This window comes from Pseudophryne corroboree, chromosome 4 (assembly GCF_028390025.1).
Source record: "Pseudophryne corroboree isolate aPseCor3 chromosome 4, aPseCor3.hap2, whole genome shotgun sequence".
Taxonomy (NCBI): domain Eukaryota; kingdom Metazoa; phylum Chordata; class Amphibia; order Anura; family Myobatrachidae; genus Pseudophryne; species Pseudophryne corroboree.
In genome coordinates this window covers 253,583,924-253,610,346 of record NC_086447.1, presented here as the reverse complement: position 1 = coordinate 253,610,346, position 26,423 = coordinate 253,583,924, and the positions used below count along the sequence as shown (strand labels likewise).

The 26,423-nt window shown below is 45.7% G+C and overlaps 1 protein-coding gene across 4 annotated transcripts in view; it reads right to left on the bottom strand.

Annotated features, from left to right (window-relative positions):
• LOC134909301 (cilia- and flagella-associated protein 57-like) overlaps positions 1-26,423 on the bottom strand; it is a 156,425-nt gene that overhangs the window by 38,965 nt on the left and 91,037 nt on the right. For all 4 annotated transcript variants that reach the window (XM_063916035.1, XM_063916038.1, XM_063916036.1 and 1 more), the window contains 6 exons: positions 24,709-24,867; positions 24,059-24,214; positions 23,842-23,935; positions 23,329-23,519; positions 20,821-20,994; positions 11,950-12,108 (listed from right to left, as the gene is read on the bottom strand). In XM_063916035.1, coding sequence (XP_063772105.1) covers positions 11,950-12,108; positions 20,821-20,994; positions 23,329-23,519; positions 23,842-23,935; positions 24,059-24,214; positions 24,709-24,867 — 933 coding nt within the window. The remainder of the gene's footprint in view (positions 1-11,949; positions 12,109-20,820; positions 20,995-23,328; positions 23,520-23,841; positions 23,936-24,058; positions 24,215-24,708; positions 24,868-26,423) is intronic.

Sequence of the window (26,423 nt, the reverse complement as noted above, 5' to 3'; positions counted from 1 at the left end):
CTTGGGAGGTCGCACACTGATACCCCCTACATCCCTATATGGGGAAATCCCAACTTTCTTCCTTCTCTCCTCAATCCAGCATTCAAAAAACTTGGCACGACATCGGTCTGAATTTAGCTACGAAAATCTTTGAGCCATGTGGCAAAATACTTCCCTACTCTGTACTCAGCACAGTATCGTTTATGTAATCGTCACTTTTATCAGTATCTCCAGCTTCGTTATTATGTCACCTCTTGATTCTTTAGTGTCTATCATTAATTCAATAGAAACTCGTAAATATGAAACTAAAACCTTGTACTCCCTCCTTCTGTCACCCCATGACACTCTACCTCTAGCACTTTACATAGCGAGTGCACAACGTAAACACATGATTAATACAGAAACAGGAGATTGTATTAAATGTAAGATGCTTAATGCTAATTTTTTCATTGTTTCTTGGCATGTTGTCAGGTTTTAAAATTCTGGCGCAAAGTCATATCTTTCCTTAACTCTACGTTTTGAACATGGATCCACTAGCATGCCTCTGTATTAACTTCAAAAATTGGGTCCTGGGCCCAAATAAGGCCTCAGTTATTCCCTTTCTCACAATTACTTTGACTTTATAAAAAAAATGGGATTTTAAATCTCCTACCGGTAAATCCTTTTCTCGTAGTCCATAAGGGATATTGGGGAATCTAGTATAATGGGGTATAGACGGGGTCCAAATGAGCCAGTGCACTTTAAATTTCTTCAACTGGGTGTGCTGGCTCCTCCCCTCTATGCCCCATCCCACAGGCAGTTATATGTAAAAACGTGCCCGAAGAAGAAAGGACATATATGAGAGAAGCAATACGATAACAAAGAGTGGTGAGATTTACACACCAGCACACCACTAACATATAACAACCAGCAATGGCTGGCAACAACAACAGCAACAGCTGAACAGGTAACCATATAACAAGAACCTGCAGAAAAGTAAACGCACTGAGCAGGCGCCCAATATCCCTTATGGACTATGAGAAAATAATTTACCGGTAGGTAATTCAAATCCTATTTTCTCTAGCATCCATAAGGGATATTGGGGAATCTAGTATGATGGGAATGTCCCAAAGCTTCCAGAACGTGTGGGAATGTGCGGAGACTGCTGCAGCACTGCCTGCCCAAACTGGGTATCCTCTTTGGCCAGGGTATCAAACTTGTAGAACTTCATAAAAGTATTCTTCCCCGACCAGGCAGCAGTTCGGCAAAGTTGTAAGGCCGAGACTCCATGGGCAGCCGCCCTGGAAGAACCCACTGGTCTTGTAGAGTGGGTCTTCAGAGATTTAGGAACAGGTAAGGCTGGCCTGTTGAATAGTAAGCCTAATCCAACGAGCAATGGACTGCTTTGAAGCAGGACAACCCTTTTTCTGTGCATCATAGAGTACGAACAAAGAATTCGTCTTTCTGATCCAAGCCTTTCTCTTGACATAGATTTTCAAGGCTCGCACAGCATCCAATGCCTCCGGAGGAGCAGAAGCGCCAGAACCGGAAGGAATCACAATAGACCGATACAAGTGAAATGCAGAGACAACCTTCGGCAGGAACTGCTGCCTAGTGCGGAGCTCCATTCTGTCCTCGTAAAAGACCAAGTGTGGACTTCTACACGACAAGGCCCCCAGTTCTGAGACACATTGAGCAGAAGCCAGGGCCAGTAACATCACAGTCTTCCATGTGAGGTACTTGTCTTCTACCATCATCAGAGGTTCAAACCAGGAGGACTGTAGAAATTCCAACACTCCATTCAGATCCCAGGGTACCGTAGGTGGCACAAAAGGAGGTTGGATGTGGAGTACCCCTTGCAAGAAGGTCTGAACTTCTGTCAACACTGCCCATTTCTTCTGGAAGAAGATGGAGAGGGCTGAAATCTGGACCTTAATGGAACCCAGGCGTAAGCCCTTATCAACACCAGCCTGCAGGAAACGTAAGAAACGTCCCAAGTGAAACTCAGTAGGCGGATACGTGCGTTCCTCGCACCAAGAGACATATCTCCTCCAGATATGATGATAGTGTTTTGACGTTACTGGTCTCCTGGCTTGAACCATGGTAGCAATAACCTTCTTGGAAAGGCCCTTGTGAGCTAGGATGTTCCGCTCAAGTTGTCGTAAGTCCAGGTAGATGAACGGTCCTTGTTGAAGAAGATCGCTTCTTAGTGGTAGAGGCCAAGGGTCTTCGACGGACATGTCCGGATATCCGCGTATTACACCCTCCAAGGCCAATCAGAATTGCCTGGATACTCTGATCCCTGATTCACTTTAGCCCCCTTGGGAGCAATGGAATCGGAGGAAACAGGTAGACCAGCCGGTAAGGCCAAGGCAATGCCAGTGCATCCACTGCCCTCGCCCAAGGGTACCTGGTCCGTGAGCAATACCAGGGAAGTTTCTTGTTGAGCCGAGAAGCCATCATGTCTATTTTTGGGGACTCCACCGGTCGATGATCTGCTGAAACACCAGATGGTGGAGCCCCCACTCCCCCGGGTGGAGATCGTGATGACTCAGGAAGTCAGCCTCCCAGTTGTCCACACCTGTAATGAAGATTGCTGACATTGCTCTTGCATTTATTTCCACCCTGAGGAGTATCTTTGACACCTCTCGCATGCAGGCTCTGCTTTTTATCCCTCCTTGTCGATTAATGGATCGTGTGATCCTTGAGCAGAATAGAGGTTTGAAGCAGAGCATTATAGATCGCCGAAGTTCCATAACGTTGATCGGAAGGAGGGCCTCATAGGCTGACCACCTGCCCTGGAACTGCGCCCCTCGTGTGACAGCTCCCCATCCCCATAGACTTGCATCCGTCGTGAGGAGAGTACAATCCTGAATCCCGAAACTCCGGCCTTCCAGGAGATTGGAGGACTGTAGCCACCACAGGAGGGAAATCCTGGCCTGAGGTGGTAGCCGAATCATCCGGTGCATCTGTAGATGCGATCCGGATCACTTGCTCAGGAGATCCGACCGAAATGTTCTGGCATAGAACCTCCCATACTGGATTGCCTCATATGAGGCAACTATCTTTCCTAATAATCGTATGCAAAGAAGGGCGGACACTCGAGTAGTTCAGAGCATCATGCGGACCATCTCCATCTCGCTTTGTCCTCTGGTAGAAACACCTTCTGGGCCACAGTATCCAGTAACATCCCCAGGAACTGGAGCCTTTGAGTTGGCTCCAGGTGGGACTTCTGTAAGTTGAGGATCCACCCATGGTCTGACAGAAGATGGATAGTGTGGTCGATATTGTCACAACTGAGGGCTTGAGCTGACGGGAGGCAGCCTCAGTTGTAGGGGCTGAGATGTAACGGAACCTGGGAGGTTGTATCAGACCCCTAGACATGTAAGTAACATGTAGAATAACTGCCCGAAGGCGTGACCACGACAACCAGGATAAAAGTCAATGATGTTTATTAAGACAAACTCCGTAACACAGCAGCAGTAAAGGAAACATAAAAGTCAACAGAGGATAAATACAATTCCTGGGTACTACAGGGTGGCAAGGGCCACAGGCACTGGTAGAGTGAGACAGTTCTTATAATCTTCTAGTTGGAAAGTCCTTACCAGGCCTGAATGTAGCAATGGAGAGAACCCAGGATCGTACCAGCTGGTGTTCCAGGAAAGGCTGGGTTGCTGAAGATAAAACGGCTGCTGTGGATACTGGCTGGAACCAGACTGTTGTTGGTACGGAGTGGATACTGGCTGGAACCAGTTAAATAATAAACGAACTTTAGAGCGATGAAATAATAATGAAGTTTGGAGTTTGAGAGCGGTGAAATAATAATACCGGTGGAGAGTGGTAAACTGCAGAAAGGACACCGGCCCTTTAAGAGAAGCTGTACACTGCTGGAAGCTGAGCTGGAAGCAGGTGATTGATGAAGTTTGGAGTTTGAGAGCGGTGAAATAATAATACCGGTGGAGAGTGGTAAACTGCAGAAAGGACACCGGCCCTTTAAGAGAAGCTGTACACTGCTGGAAGCTGAGCTGGAAGCAGGTGATTGATGTAACTGGAAACAGGTGAGTCCAGAATGGATTGGAGAGTCAGGCTACACCGCAGATGGAATGCTGGTGCGGGTCTCTATAGCAGAAGTCTGGAGACAGGAGCTGGAACCTGGAAGACAACCACAGGAGAGAGACAAACTGGAACTAGGTTAGACAACCAAAGCACTGATGCCTTCCTTGCTCAGGCACAGCTTACTTATACCTGCAGCAAGGAAGGGGTTGGCTAGGCAATTATGCAAATCAACAATACAGACAGCAGATTGGTGGAAATGATCAGATGACAAAATCCAAGATGGCTGCGCCCATGCAGACACTTGGAGGGAAGTTTGGTTTGTAATCCATGTGAGAATTGAAGCAGCAATGGCGGCGCCGGCCACAGGAGACAGGAGACGCCAGACTGATGAATGCACATCCAAACCACGCGGGCACAGCGGAGGCCGCGGCTGACGTAATCGCCACTCTGACACTTTGCATGCAGAAACTCAGGGACGGCGGCGGAGGCCGCAGGAGACGCCATGCCAGATGTAATATGGCGTTTACTGTGACCGCGTCTCAGAGAGACAGGAGAGGATGCAGGAATGTAAACATCAGGATAACAGATGGGATCCGGTCCTGGAGCGCTGAGCCAGCCTTAGGAGGCATCTGAAGGGTAAGTAATGGCGTCCAGATACCCGCATCGTGACAGCACCCCCCCCCTTTAGGAGTGGCCCCAGGACACTTCTTAGGCTTTAAAGGAAACTTTGCGTGGAAATTTCGGACCAAGGCAGGAGCATGGACGTCTGAGGCATTGGTCCAAGAGCGTTCTTCAGGACCATAGCCCTTCCAGTCAATGAGGTATTGTAACTGACCGTAACGGAAACGTGAGTCCAAAATCTTGGCCACCTCGTACTCGACTCCCCGTTGAGTCTGAACTTTGGGAGCTGGAGGAAGTGCGGAATGAAACCGATTCAGGATCAGCGGTTTCAACAAAGAAACATGAAATGTCCTGGGTATTTTCAAGAAGGATGGTAACTGTAACCTGTAGGCAACAGGATTGATGACTTGTTCAATCTTGAAGGGTCCGATGTAGCGAGGTGCAAATTTCATGCTGGGAACTCTCAACCTCAAATTCTTCGTGGACAGCCACACACGATCACCCACCTTGAGAGCAGGAACCGCTCTACGCTTCCTATCGGCAAACTTCTTATACCTGAATGAGGCTTTAAGCAGGGCTGCGCGGACGTTCCTCCAGTTATTTGAAAACTGACGCAAGGTGACATCCACTGCTGGAACAGAAGTTGCGGGAAGCGGTTGGAATTCTGGGACTTTAGGGTGGAATCCATAATTAATGAAGAATGGTGTAGAAGAAGATGAGGAATGGTATTGATTGTTGTGGCTGAACTCGGCCCAAGGAAGGAGTTGAACCCAGTCATCTTGAGAGGAAGACACATATATACGGAGGAAGGCCTCCAAGTCCTGATTCACCCTCTCGGTTTGACCATTGGTCTGAGGATGGTAAGCCGTGGAAAACTTTAACTTGACTTGGAGGGCTTGACACAAACTTCGCCAAAATTTGGCTACAAATTGTACTCCACGATCCGAGATGATCTCTTCAGGAAGACCGTGAAGTCGGAAGATCTCTTGTATAAACACTTGAGCCAACTTGGAAGCTGACGGAAGACCGGTGAGAGGGACGAAATGTGCCATCTTGGTGAACCGGTCAACTACCACCCAGATGGTATTAAACTTGTTGCAGATAGGTAGATCGGAAACAAAGTCCATCGACAAATGGGTCCAAGGTCGACGGGGAACAGATAATGGAACCAGTTGCCCCGCAGGCGACTGGCGGGAGACTTTGTGTTGGGCACACTTTGGGCAGGAGGCAATAAATTCCATAACGTCCTTCTTTAGAGTTGGCCACCAGTAGGACCTAGAAATAAATTCAAGGGTTTTCTGAATGCCTGTATGTCCAGCAAAACGGGAAGCATGGGCCCAATGCATGAGCTTCTTCCTTAGAACTGGCTTAACAAAACTTTTCCCTGGTGGAGGCGTAGAGTCCATCCCTACCGTGGAGAATGCCAACGGATTAATAATAGGATGCTTGTCTGCAGACTCGGACTCATTTTCTTGCTCCCATGAGCGGGAAAGGGCATCGGCCTTACGATTCTGAGAACCCGGACAGAACTGGAGTTTAAAGTCAAACCTAGAGAAGAAAAGTGCCCATCTGGCCTGACGAGGATTCAGACATTGTGCGCCTTTGAGATATAAAAGATTTTTGTGGTCGGTAAGTATGGTGATTGAGTGGGAAGCTCCCTCCAACAGGTATCTCCACTCCTCCAGAGCGAGCTTGATGGCTAGCAACTCCTGATCGCCAATGGCATAGTTGCGCTCAGCTGGGGAGAACTTCCGGGAGAAGAAACTGCAAGGATGTAGATGTCCATCTTTGGCCCTCTGGGATAACACTGCTCCTACTCCAACGGAGGAGGCATCTACCTCTAAGATAAAAGGAGAGTCGGTGTCGGGCTGTTTCAGAACTGGTGCAGAGATGAACCGTTGCTTCAGAAGGTGAAAGGCCTGTGTAGCTTCCTCGGACCACTTGGACGGATTAGCACCTTTCTTGGTTAATGCAGTGATAGGCGCCACAATGGTGGAAAAGTCTCGTATAAATTTTCTATAATAATTGGCGAACCCTAAGAACCTCTGGACCCCTTTGAGGCTTAAGGGTATAGGCCAATTCTGGATTGCTTGGAGTTTCTCAGGATCCATCTCTAGTCCGGAACCGGACACAATGTAACCTAGAAACGGAATGGTTTTAACTTCAAACACACACTTCTCCAATTTACAATAGAGGTGATTGACACGGAGACGGGAAAGAACCTCTTTTACCCAGAAACGATGATCTTCGAGATTATTAGCAAAGATGAGGATGTCGTCTAGATAAACCACGACATGGCGGTACAAGATGTCCCTGAAAATCTCATTCACGAAGTGCTGGAAGACTGCTGGAGCGTTGCTCAATCCGAAGGGCATGACGAGGTACTCATAATGTCCGTCACGGGTGTTAAAGGCGGTCTTCCACTCGTCACCCTCACGGATTCGGATGAGATTGTAGGCACCCCTCAAGTCCAGCTTTGTGAAAATAGTTGCACCACTAACTCTATCAAAGAGCTCGGTAATCAGGGGTAAAGGGTATCGGTTCTTGACGGTAATGTCGTTCAGACCTCTGTAGTCGATGCACGGACGCAGGCCACCGTCTTTCTTCTTAACGAAGAAGAAGCCTGCGCCGGCTGGAGAAGAAGATGGTCGGATGAAACCCTTCGCCAGGTTCTCTTTGATGTACTCTTCCATGGAGTGCGTCTCAGGCAGAGACAACGGATAAGTTCGGCCTCGCGGTGGAACCTTCCCTGGAATGAGGTCGATTGGGCAGTCCCATTCTCTATGAGGAGGAAGGATATCAGCAGAGGCTTTACTGAACACGTCCGTGAAGTCTTGATATGGAGGAGGCGGAACATCAGATGACCTGGGGAAGGAAGAACAAACAGGAAGAACTTTGGCTAAACAAGTCTCAGCACAGGAGGGACCCCATGCCAGTATTTGCGTAGTCGTCCAGTCAATTGATGGGTTGTGGAGACGGAGCCATGGAAGGCCTAAAACCACTGGATGTGTGGCTCTTGGAATCACTAAAAAAAAAATATACTCAGAATGAAGAACTCCCACTCTCAGACGAACTGGAAGAGTCCTTAAGGAAATGACTGCGTCAAAAATCTTGCTGCCATCCACGGCAGTCAAAGAGATGGACGAGGACAGTCTCTCGGTGGGTAGGGACCACCGTTTAACATAAGCTTCGGTTATGAAATTCCCAGCTGCTCCGGAATCAAGGAGGGCAATGACGTTCCTGTAACGTTGAGCAATTTGGAGCGACACTGGGAGGTTACAGTCATGAGGAGATGGAGAGGAGATCATTACTCCTAGCCGGCCCTCTCCTTGGCGAGCTAGGATCTGGAGTTTCCCGGACGTTTGGGACAGGCATTGATAGTGTGCGACGGAGCTGCACAGTAGAGACAGAGAGACTCAGAGAGACGTCTTCGGCGCTCAGCGGGAGATAGACGGGAATGACTAATTTGCATAGGCTCATCCTTGGATGGAGATGGTTGACGAGGAGGAGGAGCAGAAGATTTAGGAGTAGATGATCTTCCTCGCTCAGTTGCTCTCTCTCTGAAACGTAGATCAACCTTCGTGCAAAGAGAAATTAGCTCATCCAACTTAGAGGGCAAGTCTCTGGTAGCTAACTCATCCTTGATGCGTTCTGATAAGCCATGCCAGAATGCAGCATACAGGGCCTCGTCGTTCCATGCCAGTTCGGATGCCAGGATTTTAAACTGTATAAGATACTGTCCCACAGTACGTGTTCCCTGGCGTAAACGGAGAATCTCAGATGAAGCAGATGTTATCCGGCCTGGCTCGTCGAAGATGCGCCTGAATGTAGCTACAAAGTCAGTATAGGAGGATAGCAGGGGATCAGACTTCTCCCATAAAGGTGATGCCCAGTCAAGGGCTGAGCCACTGAGAAGGGAGATGATATAGGCAACTTTGGTACGGTCACTGAAGAAATTGCCAGGTAGAAGCTCAAAGTGGATTTCACATTGATTGAGAAATCCCCTGCAGAACCTTGGAGATCCATCAAATTTTGCTGGCGTTGGAAGATGAAGATATGGACTGGAAATGGGTAAGGTGGGTGGGGTTACAGCTGGTGTCACTGTAGTGGACGCACCGGACGTGCCAGGTCCACGGAGGGTCGTTTGAATCCCATCCAGCCGTGTAGAGAGATCCTGGAGACAGCGGATGATGTGGCCCTGTGCAGCCTCCTGATGTTCAAGTCGGGCTGCCAGTTCTTGCATTGGCCTGGCCGCTTGATCCTGGTCTCCGGCTGGATTCATTAGGTCAGTGCTTACTGTCACAACTGAGGGCCTGAGCTGACGGGAGGCAGCCTCAGTTGTAGGGGCTGAGATGTAACGGAACCTGGGAGGTTGTATCAGACCCCTAGACATGTAAGTAACATGTAGAATAACTGCCCGAAGGCGTGACCACGACAACCAGGATAAAAGTCAATGATGTTTATTAAGACAAACTCCGTAACACAGCAGCAGTAAAGGAAACATAAAAGTCAACAGAGGATAAATACAATTCCTGGGTACTACAGGGTGGCAAGGGCCACAGGCACTGGTAGAGTGAGACAGTTCTTATAATCTTCTAGTTGGAAAGTCCTTACCAGGCCTGAATGTAGCAATGGAGAGAACCCAGGATCGTACCAGCTGGTGTTCCAGGAAAGGCTGGGTTGCTGAAGATAAAACGGCTGCTGTGGATACTGGCTGGAACCAGACTGTTGTTGGTACGGAGTGGATACTGGCTGGAACCAGTTAAATAATAAACGAACTTTAGAGCGATGAAATAATAATGAAGTTTGGAGTTTGAGAGCGGTGAAATAATAATACCGGTGGAGAGTGGTAAACTGCAGAAAGGACACCGGCCCTTTAAGAGAAGCTGTACACTGCTGGAAGCTGAGCTGGAAGCAGGTGATTGATGAAGTTTGGAGTTTGAGAGCGGTGAAATAATAATACCGGTGGAGAGTGGCAAACTGCAGAAAGGACACCGGCCCTTTAAGAGAAGCTGTACACTGCTGGAAGCTGAGCTGGAAGCAGGTGATTGATGTAACTGGAAACAGGTGAGTCCAGAATGGATCGGAGAGTCAGGCTACACCGCAGATGGAATGCTGGTGCGGGTCTCTATAGCAGAAGTCTGGAGACAGGAGCTGGAACCTGGAAGACAACCACAGGAGAGAGACAAACTGGAACTAGGTTAGACAACCAAAGCACTGACGCCTTCCTTGCTCAGGCACAGCTTACTTATACCTGCAGCAAGGAAGGGGTTGGCTAGGCAATTATGCAAATCAACAATACAGACAGCAGATTGGTGGAAATGATCAGATGACAAAATCCAAGATGGCTGCGCCCATGCAGACACTTGGAGGGAAGTTTGGTTTGTAATCCATGTGAGAATTGAAGCAGCAATGGCGGCGCCGGCCACAGGAGACAGGAGACGCCAGACTGATGAATGCACATCCAAACCACGCGGGCACAGCGGAGGCCGCGGCTGACGTAATCGCCACTCTGACACTTTGCATGCAGAAACTCAGGGACGGCGGCGGAGGCCGCAGGAGACGCCATGCCAGATGTAATATGGCGTTTACTGTGACCGCGTCTCAGAGAGACAGGAGAGGATGCAGGAATGTAAACATCAGGATAACAGATGGGATCCGGTCCTGGAGCGCTGAGCCAGCCTTAGGAGGCATCTGAAGGGTAAGTAATGGCGTCCAGATACCCGGATCGTGACAGATATGGAGCAACAAAAGCTCCTTGGATCATGCTTTTATCAGAAGCTCGTCCAGATAAGGGACCCGGAGTTGGAACATCATCTCCGCCATCACCTTCGTGAATACACTCGGGGCTGTGGACAGGCCGAAGGGCAGTGTCTGGAATTGGAAGTGATTGTCCAGCAGGGCAAACCACAGGTACGCCTGATGAGGTGGCCAAATTGGAATATGGAGGTAGGCATCCTTGATGTCCAAGGAGACCAAAAATTCCTGTTCTTCCAGGTCCGCAATCACTGCTCGCAGGGATTCCATCTTGAACTTGAACACCTTCAAATAAGGATTCAAGGATTTTAGATACAAAATGGGTCTGACCGAACCATCTGGTTTTGGCACCACAAACAGGTTTGAGAAAAACCCTTTGCCGCATTGCGGTATTGGTACTGGAACAATGACATGGGACTAGACCAACTTTTGGAAGGTCTGTTGCAACGTAACTTGCATATCCTCCAAAGCTGGTAAGCTTGATTTTAAAAATCATTGGGGAGGAGTACTGTCGAACTCCAGCTTGTAGCCCTGAGAAACGAGATCCCTGACCCAGGTATCCCGGCAGGAAGTTTCCCAGACGCGGCTGAAGTGATGGAGTCGAGTTCCCACCTCGAGATCCCCCCGGGGTGAGTGGGCACCGTCATGCTGAGGCCTTAGTGGAAACAGAACTGGTAGAACGTTCCTGAGAGCTGGTGCTTGCAGGTTTTCTGGACTTACCTCTGGTACCTCTAGTCACATTGGAGGCACCTCTGGCCTGGACAGACGGCCCCGGATAGAAGTGTCTCACCGGTAGGGCCCGAGAGGGGAGAAACATGGATTTCCCAGCCGTAACTTTGGAAATCCAGTTATCCAATACAACCCCAAAGAGCCATTCCGCAGAAAAGGGGAGGGATTCCACACTACGTTTGGATTCCGCGTCCGCTATCCACTGACGTAACCACAAGGCCCTGCATGCCAACACTGCCGTGGCAGAAGTCCGAGCATTAATGTTCCCCATCTCCTTGAGTGAATCACAGAGGACACGTGTAGCTATTTAAACTATTCTGTGGATACATAAGGCTCCTCTTCACGAATTCTGGGCTCTACATGACTGCTGTCACTAGGAGATCAAGCAGACAATCTGCGGCTGCTTCCATAGAAGCAACCCACTGATTGTCTACTGCAGCCAAACTGTCAATCACAGCTTCCCCATTGAATTCAATGGTGGAACTGTTACATTAACTTCAATGATGGGGACTGCTACATTGTAGTTAATGATAGGAACTGCAAGGTTGACCTCTAATAACCTTGTGGTTTCCATCATTGAAGTTAATGTAGCGATTCCCATCATGTAAACTTGCATGTTCTCGCACCCTATTACATTTAGCCCTTGGTATTCCATAGACACAAAATGACAAGACGTACATAAGGTCCACTTTCATTTTTGGACATTAAAACTGCAGTAGCTGGTACAGATACACTAGACACCATGAATGACAGATGAAACATACTGTATTTGCTTACATTTTTAGCACTTTACTCCAGGTATCACCCTGGCCAGGTTACAGCTCTCACCTTGTCCTGTATTGCTTCATCCCGACCCTGAATCTCTCTCTCCAGCCCCAGGATGTCCTTCTGCAGAGATTTGATAATATCAATCAACTTCTGCTGCTCCACCTTCATCCTCTCAGTGTCTGTGACACGTTCCTCAATTTCTTCCTGCAGACTATTGAACTGTGTAGGGAACAGCATTAGCCCGAAACTCACATTCACGTTTTGTTAAATCACGTATCTCTACAAAACCCACGTTTTTACCAAAGCTTTCCAGCGCTCGTCCTAACCATGGGCCTAATTCAGAGTTGATCGCAGCAGCAAACTTGCTAGCAGTTGGGCAAAACCATGTGCACTTCAGGGGAGGGGGGGGGGCAGATATAACATGTGCAGAGAGAGTTAGATTTGGGTGGGGTGTGTTCAAACTGAAATCTAAATTGCAGTGTAAAAGTAAAACAGCCAATATTTACCCTGCACAGAAACAAAATAACCCACCCAAATCTAACTCTCTGCATATGTTATATCTGCCCCCCCTGCAGTGCACATGGTTTTGACCAACTGCTAACAAATATGCTGCTGCGATCAACTCTGAATTACCCCCCATGCTCCTTGTTTACTGTCTCTCCCCTCTGTGTCACCTCTGTCTGTCTCACACTTCATTTTAGATTGTGAGCTCTCATAAGCAGGATCCTCCTCCCACACAATCAGTAATCCCTGTTAACTATCCATCATCTATTATAACATATTTGTATACACATTTGTATAATTAAAATATTCAATTAATTTATTGGTAGAAAAAAGAAAAAAATGCAGAGATGTATTTTAAAAATGTATGAATGAGATACTTAGCAATAGCAGTTCAAGATGGAATAATTCACAATGATGAGCCCCAGCCTGATGGCCGCTTTGGTGTGCTTCTCACACCTTGCTAAAGAACCCCAGTTGCATGGACATAAAAAGAAAGCTAGATAACTAGATTGATAGCTAGCTAGCTAGATTGATAGATGTTTTACATACAGTATAAATATCTATCTATAAACAAACACATTTCAAAGAATGAAGAGGGCGTAGTATGTCTGTACTGTTTGCACTTTAACAGGATTAAAACACATATTTTCATCAAAGTAATAAAAGCATATCACTAAGCCTGTAGGATGTCAGTGTTTAGTAGCATGCACAATTCCAGGATTCCTTGCACAACCCCAAGAGTATGTTTTATCAGGGTGTAGTGTCTTTGATACAGAACCTCTCTTACATTCTGCATTTATTTTTGACATATACTGTACAGTATACAGTATGTGCACACACAGACAAAGACACAAAAAGAGGATTTATGTTACCTTGGTAAATCCTTTTCTTTGGGCTGGGAGCAGGCTGGCACCAAAAGGGTTACTTAAAAGTACCCAGCAGGCCTTGACTCCCCTGTACTCTATACCCCGCTCCTGCCCAGCCAGTTTTAGTAGCAAGCCCAAGGCAGGAGCGGAAGGAGAGGAAGGAAGAACACCACACACAGAGAGACACTGCAAAGATGGTTGGCCACACACCACCCACGGGTCTGGGACTCAGGGTCGACAACAAAAAGGTTGACACACCTTAGGTCGACGCCAATTGGTCAACACACCTTAGGTCGACATGGACAAAAGGTCGACATGGACAAAAGGTCGACAGGAACAAGGTCGGCATGGAAAAAGGTCGACATGAGTTTTTAATGTTTTTTTGGTGTCGTTTTCTTCGTAGAGTGACCGGGAACCCCAATTAGTGCACCGCGTCCCCTCGCATGGCTCGCGCTTCGGGCATGGTGCCTTCGCTCCGCTACCGCTTCGCTCGGCACAGATTACCGTTCCAATCGTAGTCCACGTGGATCGTTAAGTATAAAAAGGTTCCAAAAAAGAAAAAAATCGTGAAAAACTCATGTCGACCTTTTTCCATGCCGACCTTGTTCCTGTCGACCTTTTGTCCATGTCGACCTTTTGTCCATGTCGACCTAAGGTGTGTCGACCAATTGGCGTCGACCTAAGGTGTGTCGACCTTTTTGTTGTCGACCTGGAGTCCGGATACCACCACCCACACAGGAACTCAGATCCGCAGGACAGGTGCGCCAGGGAGGGCGTCCTGTGCCCCCTGTCCCAAAGCTGTCCCCCAAAGGGCAGGGACGCTCCTGGACTGCGCTCAGGACCCTACACCCGAAGGCAGCGCCATGTGGCGCAAAGGTGTCGAACGCATACTGTAGAACTTAATGAAGGTCTGGGCAGAGGACCACGTAGCACTTTATAAAGCTGCTCGGCCGAAGCCCCACAAGAGGCTTCCCAGGATGCAACCACAGCTTGTGTGGAATGCGCTTTCACTCCCAGAGGTGGGGGAAGGTTTGCCGCCGTATAGGCGTGTTGAATGGTCAACCAAAGCCATTTGACCAAGGACTGTTTGGACGCCGGCCACCCATGTTTGTGTGAATCCAGTAACACAAACAGGGAGTCCAAATGGTGTATAGCCTTGGTTTTGTCCACATAAATGTGAAGAGCGCGGACAATATCTAAGGAAGGCTCCTCAGGAGGAGCCGCTGTTAAGGCCGGCACCATGATTTCTTGATTGAATCGAGACACTACTTTAGGAAGAAAACCTGGCCGAGTGCGAAGGACCGCCCTGTCTGAGTGAAACACTAGGTAGGGCGAGCGCCAGGATAAGGCACTGAGATCAGAAACTCTACGCGCCAAAGAGATAGCCAAAAGGAACAAGGTCTTCCACGTGATCCAACGTAGGTCCGCCGAGTCCATGGGTTCAAAAGGAGCCTTACGCAATACCCTGAGGACCAGGGAGAGGTTCCACGGAGCTTATGGGGGTACAAAAGGCGGCTGCACATGAAGCACTCCCTGAAGGAAAGTCTTGACATCTGGAATGCTAGCAAGTTGTTTTAGAAGGAGCACAGAGAGCGCCGAGACCTGGACCTTCAAGGACCACAAACGGAGTCCCAACCAAGACACCAACTGGTCGAACAACTCCGGGTTGAGTTTCCACTCTCCCGATTGAACGTCTTGACGACTTAGGAAGTCTGCTTTCCAGTTGAGTACCCCTGGAATGAACACCGCTGACAGTGCCGGAAGATGTTGTTCGGCCCACAGGAAAATCTTGGTTACCTCGTGCATGGCCCCTTGACCCAGAGTGCCGCCCTGGCGGTTGATGTATTCCACCGCCATCGCGTTGTTCGACTGGACTTTGACTGGCCAGTCGAGGAGGAGTGATTGAGCTGAAAGTAAGGTGTTTAGTATTGCTCTTAATTCCAAGACGTTGATGGGGAGCTCGCTTTCGCAGGTAGTCCAGCGACCTTGGAACGTGTGAGTCTCTGAGACTCCTCCTCACCCTCGAGACTGGTGTTGGTGGTGATCATGGTCCAGTCTTGAATCCAAAAGGGTCATCCCTTGTCGAGATTTGCTTGTATGAGCCACCACGTCAATGACAGCTGAACCTCCGAAGTGAGGACAATGGTCTGTGAGCGAATGTGGAGAGGGGAACCATCCCATTTGCGAAGGACTTCCAATTGCAGAGGGCAAGAGTGGAACTGGGCGTACTCCCCCTCAGATGTTGGACCCCAGGGACAGTGCCCACCTGCCCTGCAACTATTGCACTGGTAGATTAGTAGAATAAGGCGCAGTGCACCTGTGCCCCACTCATCTGCCCTCCCGCTGTCTCCATTCAGCAAGAGGGGATCGCCACTTGTTGTGGCTCCCTGCATGCAGGGCGCCAATCAACTCACCCTCCAGGTCCGGACGTGGCTGCGTGAGGAGGTGGAGTGCTGCTTGGTTGTCCCGCGGCGGAAGACACTGGTCCAGTTACCGGCAGTGCTGCCCGTGGGCGCTGGGTGTTGGAGCGGGCATGCTGGGCGCTAAGTGCGCCAGCATCCTGCTCTCTTCGCTGCGGCTGCAGCACTATCTAATAAAAAAAAAAGAAAAAAAGTAACCTAGCTGTTTAAAAACAGCTTCTAAGGGCGGGATGTACTAATGTACATCGCCGCCCATCGCCACGATGCTGATCGCATATGTACTAACATATGCGATCAGCATTGCGGAGGACAGCTTGACGGGGGCGGCCGCAGGGCATGCTGGGAGGGATCCGATCGGATCCCTCACACAGCGCCGCGGAGAGAAGCCCATAGGCTTCTATGGACGTACGCCAGCTAAAGCTGGCGTACCCCGCCGCGGCGCTGTCCTGCCGGCCGGGGGTTAGTACATTAGGAAAATGCGGTAAACAGGGAGTTTGCCGCATTTTCCGCTTAGTACATCGCCGCCCATCGCCACGATGCTGATCGCATATGTACTAACATATGCGATCAGCATTGCGGAGGACAGCTCTTCCGATAAGAGCTGTCCTCCGCGATGCGCAGCGGCAGCCTGACTTCCGGGATTCGGCCCCAGAAGTCAGTCTGCGCATGCGCGGGGTGAAGGGGGCGGCCGCAGGGCATGCTGGGAGGGATCCGATCGGATCCCTCACACAGCGCCACGGAGAGAAGCCCATAGGCTTCTATGGACGTACGCGTACCCCGCCGCGGCGCTGTCCTGCCGGCCGGGGGTTAGTACATTAGGAAAATACAGTAAACAGGGAGTTTACCGCATTTTCCGCTTAGTACATCCCGCCCTAAATGAGAAGTGCCATGCTCCTAACTTGGAACAAAAAAAAAAAACTGGCGAGACCGGGAACGGGGGTGGGGTATAGAGCACAAGGGAGGCATGGCCTGCTGGGTGCTTTTAAGGTGCCAGCCTGCTCCCAGCCCAGCTTATCCCCAGTGTTAAGCCTTCTCCTGTGCCCACTAGTGGACGAAAAAGAAAAGTTACTTGTGTAAACTATCTTCACACTCAATAATCACTTCTAAAGGTGTGTACACATGTGAGATTTTTTTTTGCAATTTTGACTATATAGTAAAAATCGCAAAGAAAGTTAGTGCAGATCGCAAGGTGAAAGTCACCTTGCGATACTGATGCGATCCCGATCCGCGGTCAGTATTGCAAGCCCAGATAGACTGTGCAGGCAAGTCAATTTTGACTAGTATAAAAGATAGTCAAAATTGACACTTAGAACATTCAGGGAATGGGGAAAAGGGATGTGTTCTGCACCAGCTAAATATTTGGAGTATTATCTATTAGAAGAGGGAACCCCGACTAATGTCCATCACTCAGTATTAGTAATTGCTAACTGGATGTTCGAGGGTGCTACCAAAGACAAGTTCAGTTATGCAAAGAAGAAAGAAGGTGGGGGGAGTCAGGAATAAATAACCCCCCCCCCCCCCCCCCCCTAAAAGAAAAGTCTAGATCCGTCCCTGGTTACTATGTCAATCTATATTCAATCATGTGGTCATTGTGTAGTAACTTTGGATTTAACTAGTTACTACACAATGGCCACATGATTGAATATAGATTGAATATAGATCGACATAGTAACAGGGGGATCTCTCTGGGCACATTAGGAGATCTGACTGGCATAAGATCCACTGGAGGCTATACTAACCTCCTATCTCATTAAGCCTATCTAGTAGGATTATATAACAGTACACAATTGCCAGCAAATACGTTGTATGCTTATCATAGCTCTGGCATATAAGTAAATGAGCTATTCATTTTTTACAAATGTAACTGTGTATTGTAAATGTATGTAAATAAATAATACACAGTTCATAATAACTATGATGTGCACAGATGTACAATATTTGTAAATTAAGAAGCTGAACTACCAATATTTCCATATGCCTATACTATTCATGCAATACTCAACATGTATTTACATGCTATTATCACTCATGCAGTAATTGATAAACTAGCTTATTTATAAACAGCTCCTTTCATAGGGAGACATATACAGTATTCCCTTTTGAAAGGCTTTTCTTAATAGCTGCATTTTATTCTATTGCAACAATTATAGCTACTACAGAAAGTTACAAGTCACTAATTTGTAACAAAGGAAGCTACTGTTAAAAGGGATGCTGTATTGAGAGACATCATATATTAAATCCAGCAGCAATAAATTGCGAGCAGCTGAACTGTTATTATATTGATTCCTAGCCATAGGGACTATATATAGCAAGCATATTTAATAGTTATATGGCATTTATGATAACAAACACAGTCACTACTGCGGTGGCTATTAAGAGTCCCATTTAAATATATTTAACTCATGCATACAATCAATTTAGTGGGAATATACAAATAAATAATAAACAGTTCATAATAACTATGATGTGCACAGATGTGCAATATTTGTAAATCAATAAGTTGATTTATTAAATACCTTTTATATGCTTACACTATTCATGCAATAGTCAGCATATATCTACATGCTGTTATCACCTATGCAGTAGTTGATAAGCTAGCTTATTTACAAATAGCTCCTTTCATAGGGAGACATATATAGTGTTCCCTTTTGAAAGGCTTTCTTTAATAGCTGCATTTCATTCTATTGCAACAATTATAGCTACTATGGTAAGTTGCAATACACTAATTTGTAATAAAGGAAGCTACTATTGAAGGGATGCTGTATTGAGAGACATCCCATATTATTGATAAATGCATGGTATGCTGGATAACTTTGATAAAAATCAGTAGCCTGGTATATTGGATAGCTTTTTACTAAAAGCCAGTAGTTGAGTGAGCTTTGATTTTTATCAATTTAATTTATTCACGATTTATGTTAATTGTATCACCTAAATGTATTGTAGTGTTTTATTTCGTGGTTAGACAACAATTTTAAAGAATTTACTAAAGGTTAATTTTTAATAATCTTCTGTGCACCAACAAAGAGATATTCTTTTCTCCTTCTTTCTTCTTTGCATAGAGTTGACACTTAGAGGGTAATTCCGAGTTGATCACAGCAGGAACTTTGTTAGCAATTGGGCAAAACCATGTGCACTGCAGGGGAGGCAGATATAACATGTGCAGAGAGAGTTAGATTTGGGTGTGGTGTGTTCAATCTGCAATCTAAATTACAGTGTAAAAATAAAGCAGCCAGTATTTACCCTGCATAGAAACAAAATAACCCACCCAAATCTAACTATCTCTGCACATGTTATATCTGCTTCCCCTGCAGTGCACATGGTTTTGCCCAACTGCTAACAAACTTCCTGCTGCGATCAACTCGGAATTACCCCCTTAGCCAAAATCGTACAAAGCTGGTATTGCAAGCACAGTCATCTTTGCTTGCAATACAGGACTAGTCCCTATCGCATAATGAGAATTAGGGTTTAGCCTTAAGAGAGTGGTAAATGTTTACGCACTCAAGTTAAGGTTTGTACCCCTATATCAGTGGTTCTTAAACTCTTTTGAATCACGGCACCCTAGAGTATCAGAATTATTTTCACGTCACCCCTAGGTCAAAAGTTTCTTACTGAGAAATTTAGAAAGAAATATTAAATGAAGTAAATTGTGTTTATATGTCATCCTTAGGTTCTGTTGTGTGGTGAGGGACAAGACTTGCTTCTGTTTGTACACATATTTTATGACTGACAGACACCAGCACTGATTTTGCCTATTATATTGGACATAAACAATTTGAAAAGGTCCTTGACCACTAATCCAAGGCACCCCTGCAAGTGCACTGAGGCATCCCAGGGCCTCAGTTCTTTGTATGACAAATACTTGACTTACAAAGAAGTGAATTTGAAAATAAAGAATGTGTAATAAAGATTAATATTTATGTCCACATGTTATTATCCAAATGGTGTCTTACTGTTGATTGCTTATTAAATACAGTGGGGCAAAAAAGTATTGGGACAGCCACGGATTGTGCAAGTTGACCCACTTAAAAAGATGAGAGAGGTCTGTAATTTCCATCATAGGTACACTTCAACTGCGAGAGACAGAATCTGAAAAAAAAAACCTAGAAAATCACATTGTATGATTTGTAAACAATTTATTTGTATATTCTTGCGGAAAATAAATATTTGGACAATCAAAACGTTTAACTCAATACTTTGTAATATAACCTCGGTTGGCAATTACAGAGATCAAACGTTTCCTGTAGTTCTTGACCAGGTATGCACACACTGTAGCAGGTATTTAGGCCCACTCTTCCATGTAGATCTTCTCTATCTGTCATGTTTTGGGGCTGTCGCTGGGCAACACGGACTTTCAACTCCCTCCACAGATTTTCTAGTGGGTTGAGGTCTGGAGACTGGCTAGGCCACTCCAGGACCTTGAAATGCTTCTTACGGAGCCACTCCTTAGGTGCCCGGGCGGTGTGTTTGGGGTCATTGTCATGCTGGAAGACCTCTCTCATCTTTTTATGTGGGTCAACTTGCACAATCGGTGGCTGTCCAAATACTTTTTTGCCCCACTGTATGTAATAATTCCAAATAAGTCCACCACTGAGGCAACTGAGTATATATGTGCCTTTAATCAAAAGGAGTCCTGTCTTGCGGATTCCAATGACGTGCTGTACTAAGTTTAAATTACCACATACCTTGGATAATACTCCTCTTTGATTTGCAACGTTTTGTTGCGTTCAAGCTAAATATCACTGTATCAGTGTCACCTACCTTATACTTTCCAGTTATTACCCCATAAAGTGTATTTTATTAGTTATGGGCAGCCCATAGTACAGAACCTTTTTAAAAGGAGATATATGAAAATAAAGTGGGGAAGTTGCCGATACCAACCAATCAGCCACAACCTTTAATTTTATAGTAGGAGGTGCTATATAAATGACACTTAGTAGCTGACTGGTTGCTATGGGCAACTTCTCCACTTTATCTCTCAACATTTCTATATATCTCCCCCTAAGTGACTAAAAAATAAATAAATAAATAATAAAATGGTAGAACACCAGAGAACTATTATTGTTGCCCAATTTGGCTGTTAGCAGTGGAGAGCTTATGGTTGTCTTAGCCCATAGAAGAACATGGAAGACATGGTTGTCTACCTTTTTCTTCATGGTTCTGTTCTCTCCCTTCAGATTCAGCAAGGTTTCTCTCTCCGCCTGGAGGCGCCACTTATATTTTTTCTTTATGTCTTCGATTTCTCCATCTCCATCCTCTTCTATCTGTTTTATTGTCTCTTCAAACTTTCTTAGTTGTTGCTGAGCTTCCTCTTGGGTCTATGACAAACACAACACAGTACAATGAGGTGAGTAATAGTGGGAAAGGTCTGCCTGGGCATACTAGTAACTGCGGACTGTCACACTGTGTACATGGCTGAGCAATCAGGAACAGCACATACAGTACACGGAACACAAACACTACAGGCTATATATCATCTGTCCATGTCATTGAAATGTTTGAAATGCAGCAAGGAAAATAATTTTCTTACCCCAATAAATTTCACCATAAAAATACTTTTTGTAGAAGTGATAAGTGGAAGGTGATAACGCATCAGCCAATTACCTCCTAACTGTCATCTTTCAAACCCGTAATAATTGGCTGGTGCGTTATCACCTTCCACTTATCACTTCTTTGTCACTTCTCCAGGCATAATACATCTGCCCCAGTGTCTTTTACATGGCAGTTAGGAGCTGATTTGTTAGTACTTTATCACCATGCAATTTAACACTCTCAAAGCTTGATAAATTTGGGCCTTGATTTCACTGATTCCAGAGAATGTCTTTCTTCTAGTTTTTCATGGGAAGATTGAAAATATGTTAAAAACACAAAGGGGCTGATTCTAAGGGGTAAATATACTAAAGCTTTTAAATATGAAAAGAGGTAATATTGCCCATAGCAACCAATCAGATTAATTTTATAGGATGCAATAGAGAAATGATAGACAGAATCCGATTGGTTGCTATGGGCAACATGACCGCTTTTCATTTTTAGAAGCTTTAGTAAATTTATCCCTACGTTGGGAATAAATAAAACTAAAAAGAGCAAATACTTTTGCACCTTCGGTAAAACCATGTTGCACTGCAGGTGGGGCAGATGTAAAATGTGCAGAGAGATTTGGATCTGAGAAGGATGCGTCCAAACTCAATTCTAAATTGCAGTGTAAAAATAAAGTTGTCCAGCATTTGTAAGTTACACATACAAAATCATCCAATATTAACCCTGCATTATATAATATACCTTGATCCTTATTCTTCCAATAAAAGCGGTAACGATTATTACCTTGCACTTACTATTACCTTCCATAATCTATAGCCCCTTTCCCCCTAACTTGTAAACCTCGTCTGTCCCTCGCCTGTTGCAGCCACTGTGATCAGGAAACATAATCAAGCAACTGCCTGTCAGGCAGGTCCCGTGGGATAAGTAAGTAAAACCGTTGTCCGGGATACCGGCCATCAGCATACCAACAGAGGGAATCCCAGCCACCGATATGCCGGCAGCGGGACGAGTGCTCGCCACAGGATTTATTCTCCCTCTATGCGTGTCATGGACACCCATATTGGCACCAGTAGTCCCAAAGTGGTATTTCACTGCTACTTGGAATTCTGGCTTCAGCATTGTGATGTCTGGGATTCCGACTAGCGGTATGGTAACCGCTTCCTGGTCCCGCAACCGCTGCTGTCAGTGAGGAGGAGGTGGGGTCATGCAGAGACATGGGCTGTGCAGCCTATTGCTGCATAGTTAGGCCCTACGAGGAGGTAACAACATGCTGACCTGTATTACCTACCTGCTCTTTGTGCATGATGCAGCACCCCCACTGGTGCCCCACCTCCCTCTGACATCACACCCCCACCCTACACAGCTATGCTCCTGCTTCTACCATTGTAAAATCAATTCAGGACAATAAAGGTTATGTTCCTAATCTGTGAAGAAATAGCTGTTGATGTAAAATGGACTGGAATAAATGAGAAATAGATTAAAGCTTGGGAAAGTAATCATAGAACAGAGTATCTGAGAAGGCAGTTACTGTAGCTTCCTTTATCAAGAATTTTTTTTAAAATTGTTCATTTTTATATTTAAAAATAAAAAGTTATACTTTATCTACATGTCAATTTGTGCACCATTCAATTCAAATTCTTGCTTTATATATTTCTGTAACTAATCTGTTTGTGGAATGGTAGCACCCCTTGGCTTGAATTTTGGATGCGTATAGCGTATATTCTAATTGTAAAGGCCAGTATTCACGGGCAGATGTGGGGAGAGATGTGTGCTGAGCGAACCCCTCAACACACATCTCTTCCCCCTGCTCAGCACAGCGCGTTGTGTGCTGAGCGTGCGGGGGAAACGGAGAGGGGGGGCGCTCATTTCACCCAGCGGGTGAAATGAGCGACCTGATAAAAAAAATGCCAATCTAGCACCAGCGATAGCGATGCGCGGGGCTGTGCATCGCTATTGCTATGGGGGGTACACACGGAGAGATCATGCTTACAATCCAAGCAATCTGGTCAGGTTGCTTAGATTTTAGGCTGGGATTGCTCCGTGAGTACTCTCTTTAAGACATTACAATAATCCTGTGCTGTTAGACTTTCCTCTATGGAACCAGGAGCTCTTACATGCTGCAGCTGAGACTCTGTCTCATGTATTTTGGCCTCGTAGTATTTGGTAAGTTCCTCCAAGGCCTGGGTCTTACTCTCCTCTAGTTCATGCATTTGCCTCTGGTCATCCTCATGCATCTGCTGTGATTTCACCTGAAAATCCTGGTGCTTCTCATAAGCCAGCAGCAGTTTCTGATGAGCAGCCATCTCTAAATAGCACACGTAAAGCAACAATCATGGATTAAGAATGCAGAATAATCCTGGCAAAACACCAGGATTTATGCACACAATACATTTTTAATCAGTTGCTATTTTGTATTGGTTGTCTTCCCATTTGTTCCAGGAACTTCTGTAGAAGTCCTTCCTTACCAATATAAATATAAGAAAATATAAAAAAAAAAAAATTATAATTAAAACATCCTGTCACCCAAACAGTGGAGAAAGTCATCTTAGGATGTGAACAAATATTCATCAACATTTTTTTTTATATAAAATAGAAATATATAACAGTCTATAAATTGTATATTGTACCCAAATCCTGCATTTCTCGATATTGTTTTTCTGTCAGATGAGATATTTCTTCCTGGTGTTTCAATTCCTCTTTTTCTGCTTCAGCCTTTAGTATCTGAAGATGGAGAAATAAGACCTGTGTGTATCATCACTATCACCATCCATGGTATATCCATCTATGATGGTAAAAGCAAGTTTATGGGGATGTAGTTAGCACAATTGCATAAAAAGCTCCTACCTGGTTTGCGGTTTTAAGCACCTCTATTTCCTGGAGGAATTTCTCAGTCAGTTCCTTCAATTTTTCATTGTAGTTCATGTCTTTTACTCGAAGTTGATAGTCATTCTCCATTTTCAGTTCTTTCACATTTGTCTTTAGCTCCAATATCAGTTGTTTCTATTGTTCCACAGTAGTGCAATAAAATAAATTCTAGCTATACATTGCCCCTATATGAGAACTTGTTGTACTGCTTTACTGTAATCATTTTATTTATTTTCCTCTAGAATTGCTTTAGGTGGTTTCATTATAAGTATGGGTTTTGAAATACAGAATTTCTAGATATAATTTACTGAATGGCAATACATTGATCCATTTATAATGATTTTAGAAAATCTGGATACTCTTACAAAGTCATAATAGCAATAATAATAATAATCATCATAATAATCATCATAATAATAATAATAATAATAATAATAATCATTTTATTTACATAGCGCTCTTTCTCCACTATGACTCAAAGCGCTTAACAGAATGAACAAAATACAGTAAAGAAACAATTAAGTATAGAAAAGCTTTTCAGAAAAAAAATGCATGGCGATAGTAAAGGGACATTAAAGAAATACTTGAGTAAACAGGAAAGTATTGTGTTCACATGAGGTTTTCTTCACCTTTTCCTCCAGATCAGAAATGGTAGTTAGGACCTCCTCCGCATATTCCACTTTATTATACTTCAGTCCTCTGACCTCTTTGTCAGAAATTTTCCAAAGCATGAGGCACCCATCTTCAGAAGTTGACAGCAGATACTGGTCATCAAATGTCACCATCAGCTGTAAGAAGGGAGATGAATGAGACTGAAAGCTTAAAATATATGACTGAAGACTAGAAATGTTCTGGGTTGCAGTTGCCATATGTACATGGCTGAAGACCAAAGATATACAGAGCTGAAGACCAAAGATGTAAACAGCTGAAGGGCAAAGAATTACAGATTTTAAGACCAAAACTACAGACCTGAAGATGAAAAAGTACAGAGCTGAAGACTAGAAATGTAAAGAGCTAAGGACCAAAGTAGTACAAAGCCGAAGAAAAAAGAATCACAGAGCTGATGAGTAGAGAAGTACAGAGCCAAAGGCTAAAAAACACAGAGCCCAAGACTAAAGAAGTACAGATCCAAAGACCAAAGAAGTACAGATCCAATGACCAAAGACTTACAGAGCACAAGACCAAAAAAGTACAGATCCAAAGACCAAAAAAGTACAGATCCAAAGACCAAAGATGTACAGAGCCCAAGACTAAAAAAGTACAGATTCAAAGACCAAAGATGTACAGAGCCAAAGACTAAAGAAGTACAGAGCCAAAGACTAAAGAAGTACAGAGCCAAAGACTAAAGAAGTACAGAGCCAAAGACTAAAGAAGTACAGAGCCAAAGACTAAAGAAGAACAGGGCCAAAGACTAAAGAAGTACAGAGCCAAAGACTAAAGAAGAACAGATCCAAAGAAGTACAGAGCCCGGACTTTCGGTTCCGGCTCTGGCAGGGATGGCAGCAAGTTAGTGCTGCTCCTCTGTGCCAGCAACTTCTCCTCCTGCCGCTGCCCGGCAACGGGCGGCGCCAGCCAAACCGCCACCACCGCTAGCGGGGGAAAGCTCCCTGGAGTGCATGGAGAGGTTTCTTACCTTCTCCATGCCCAGTAAGCAGCAGCGCCGCCACCGAGATCAGAAGATCCGCGTGTCCAAGATGGCGGCCGCGGCTTCTCCTCCAGCTTCCCCCACTGTCTCCAAGCCTCCCTCTCCTCTGGCTGCTGATGCTGCGGCTCCTCATGACCTTTCCTGCTCCCCACTGGCCAGCTATACAGATATAGGCCCTCATTCCGAGTTGTTCGCTCGTTAGCGGTTTTCGCAACGGAGCGATTTGTCGCAAACTGCGCATGCGCAATGTTCGCAGTGAGTCTGCGCCAAGTGAATTTGCCAAAAAGTTAGGTATTTTACTCACGGCTTAACGAAGAACTTTCTTCGTTCTGGTGATCGGAGTGTGATTGACAGGAAGTGGGTGTTTCTGGGCGGAAACTGGCCGTTTTATGGGTGTGTGCGGAAAAACGCTGGCGTTTCTGGGAAAAACGCGGGAGTGTCTGGAGAAACGGGGGAGTGTCTGGGCGAACGCTGGGTGTGTTTGTGACGTCAAACCAGGAACGAAACTGACTGAACTGATCGCAGTGGCAGAGCAAGTCCCGAGCTACTCAGAAACTGCAAAGAAATTTCTATTCACAATTATGCGAATCTTTCGTTCGCAATTCTGCAAAGCTAAGATTCACTCCCAGTAGGCGGCGGCTTAGCATGTGCAAAGCTGCTAAAAACAGCTAGCGAACGAACAACTCGGAATGAGGGCCA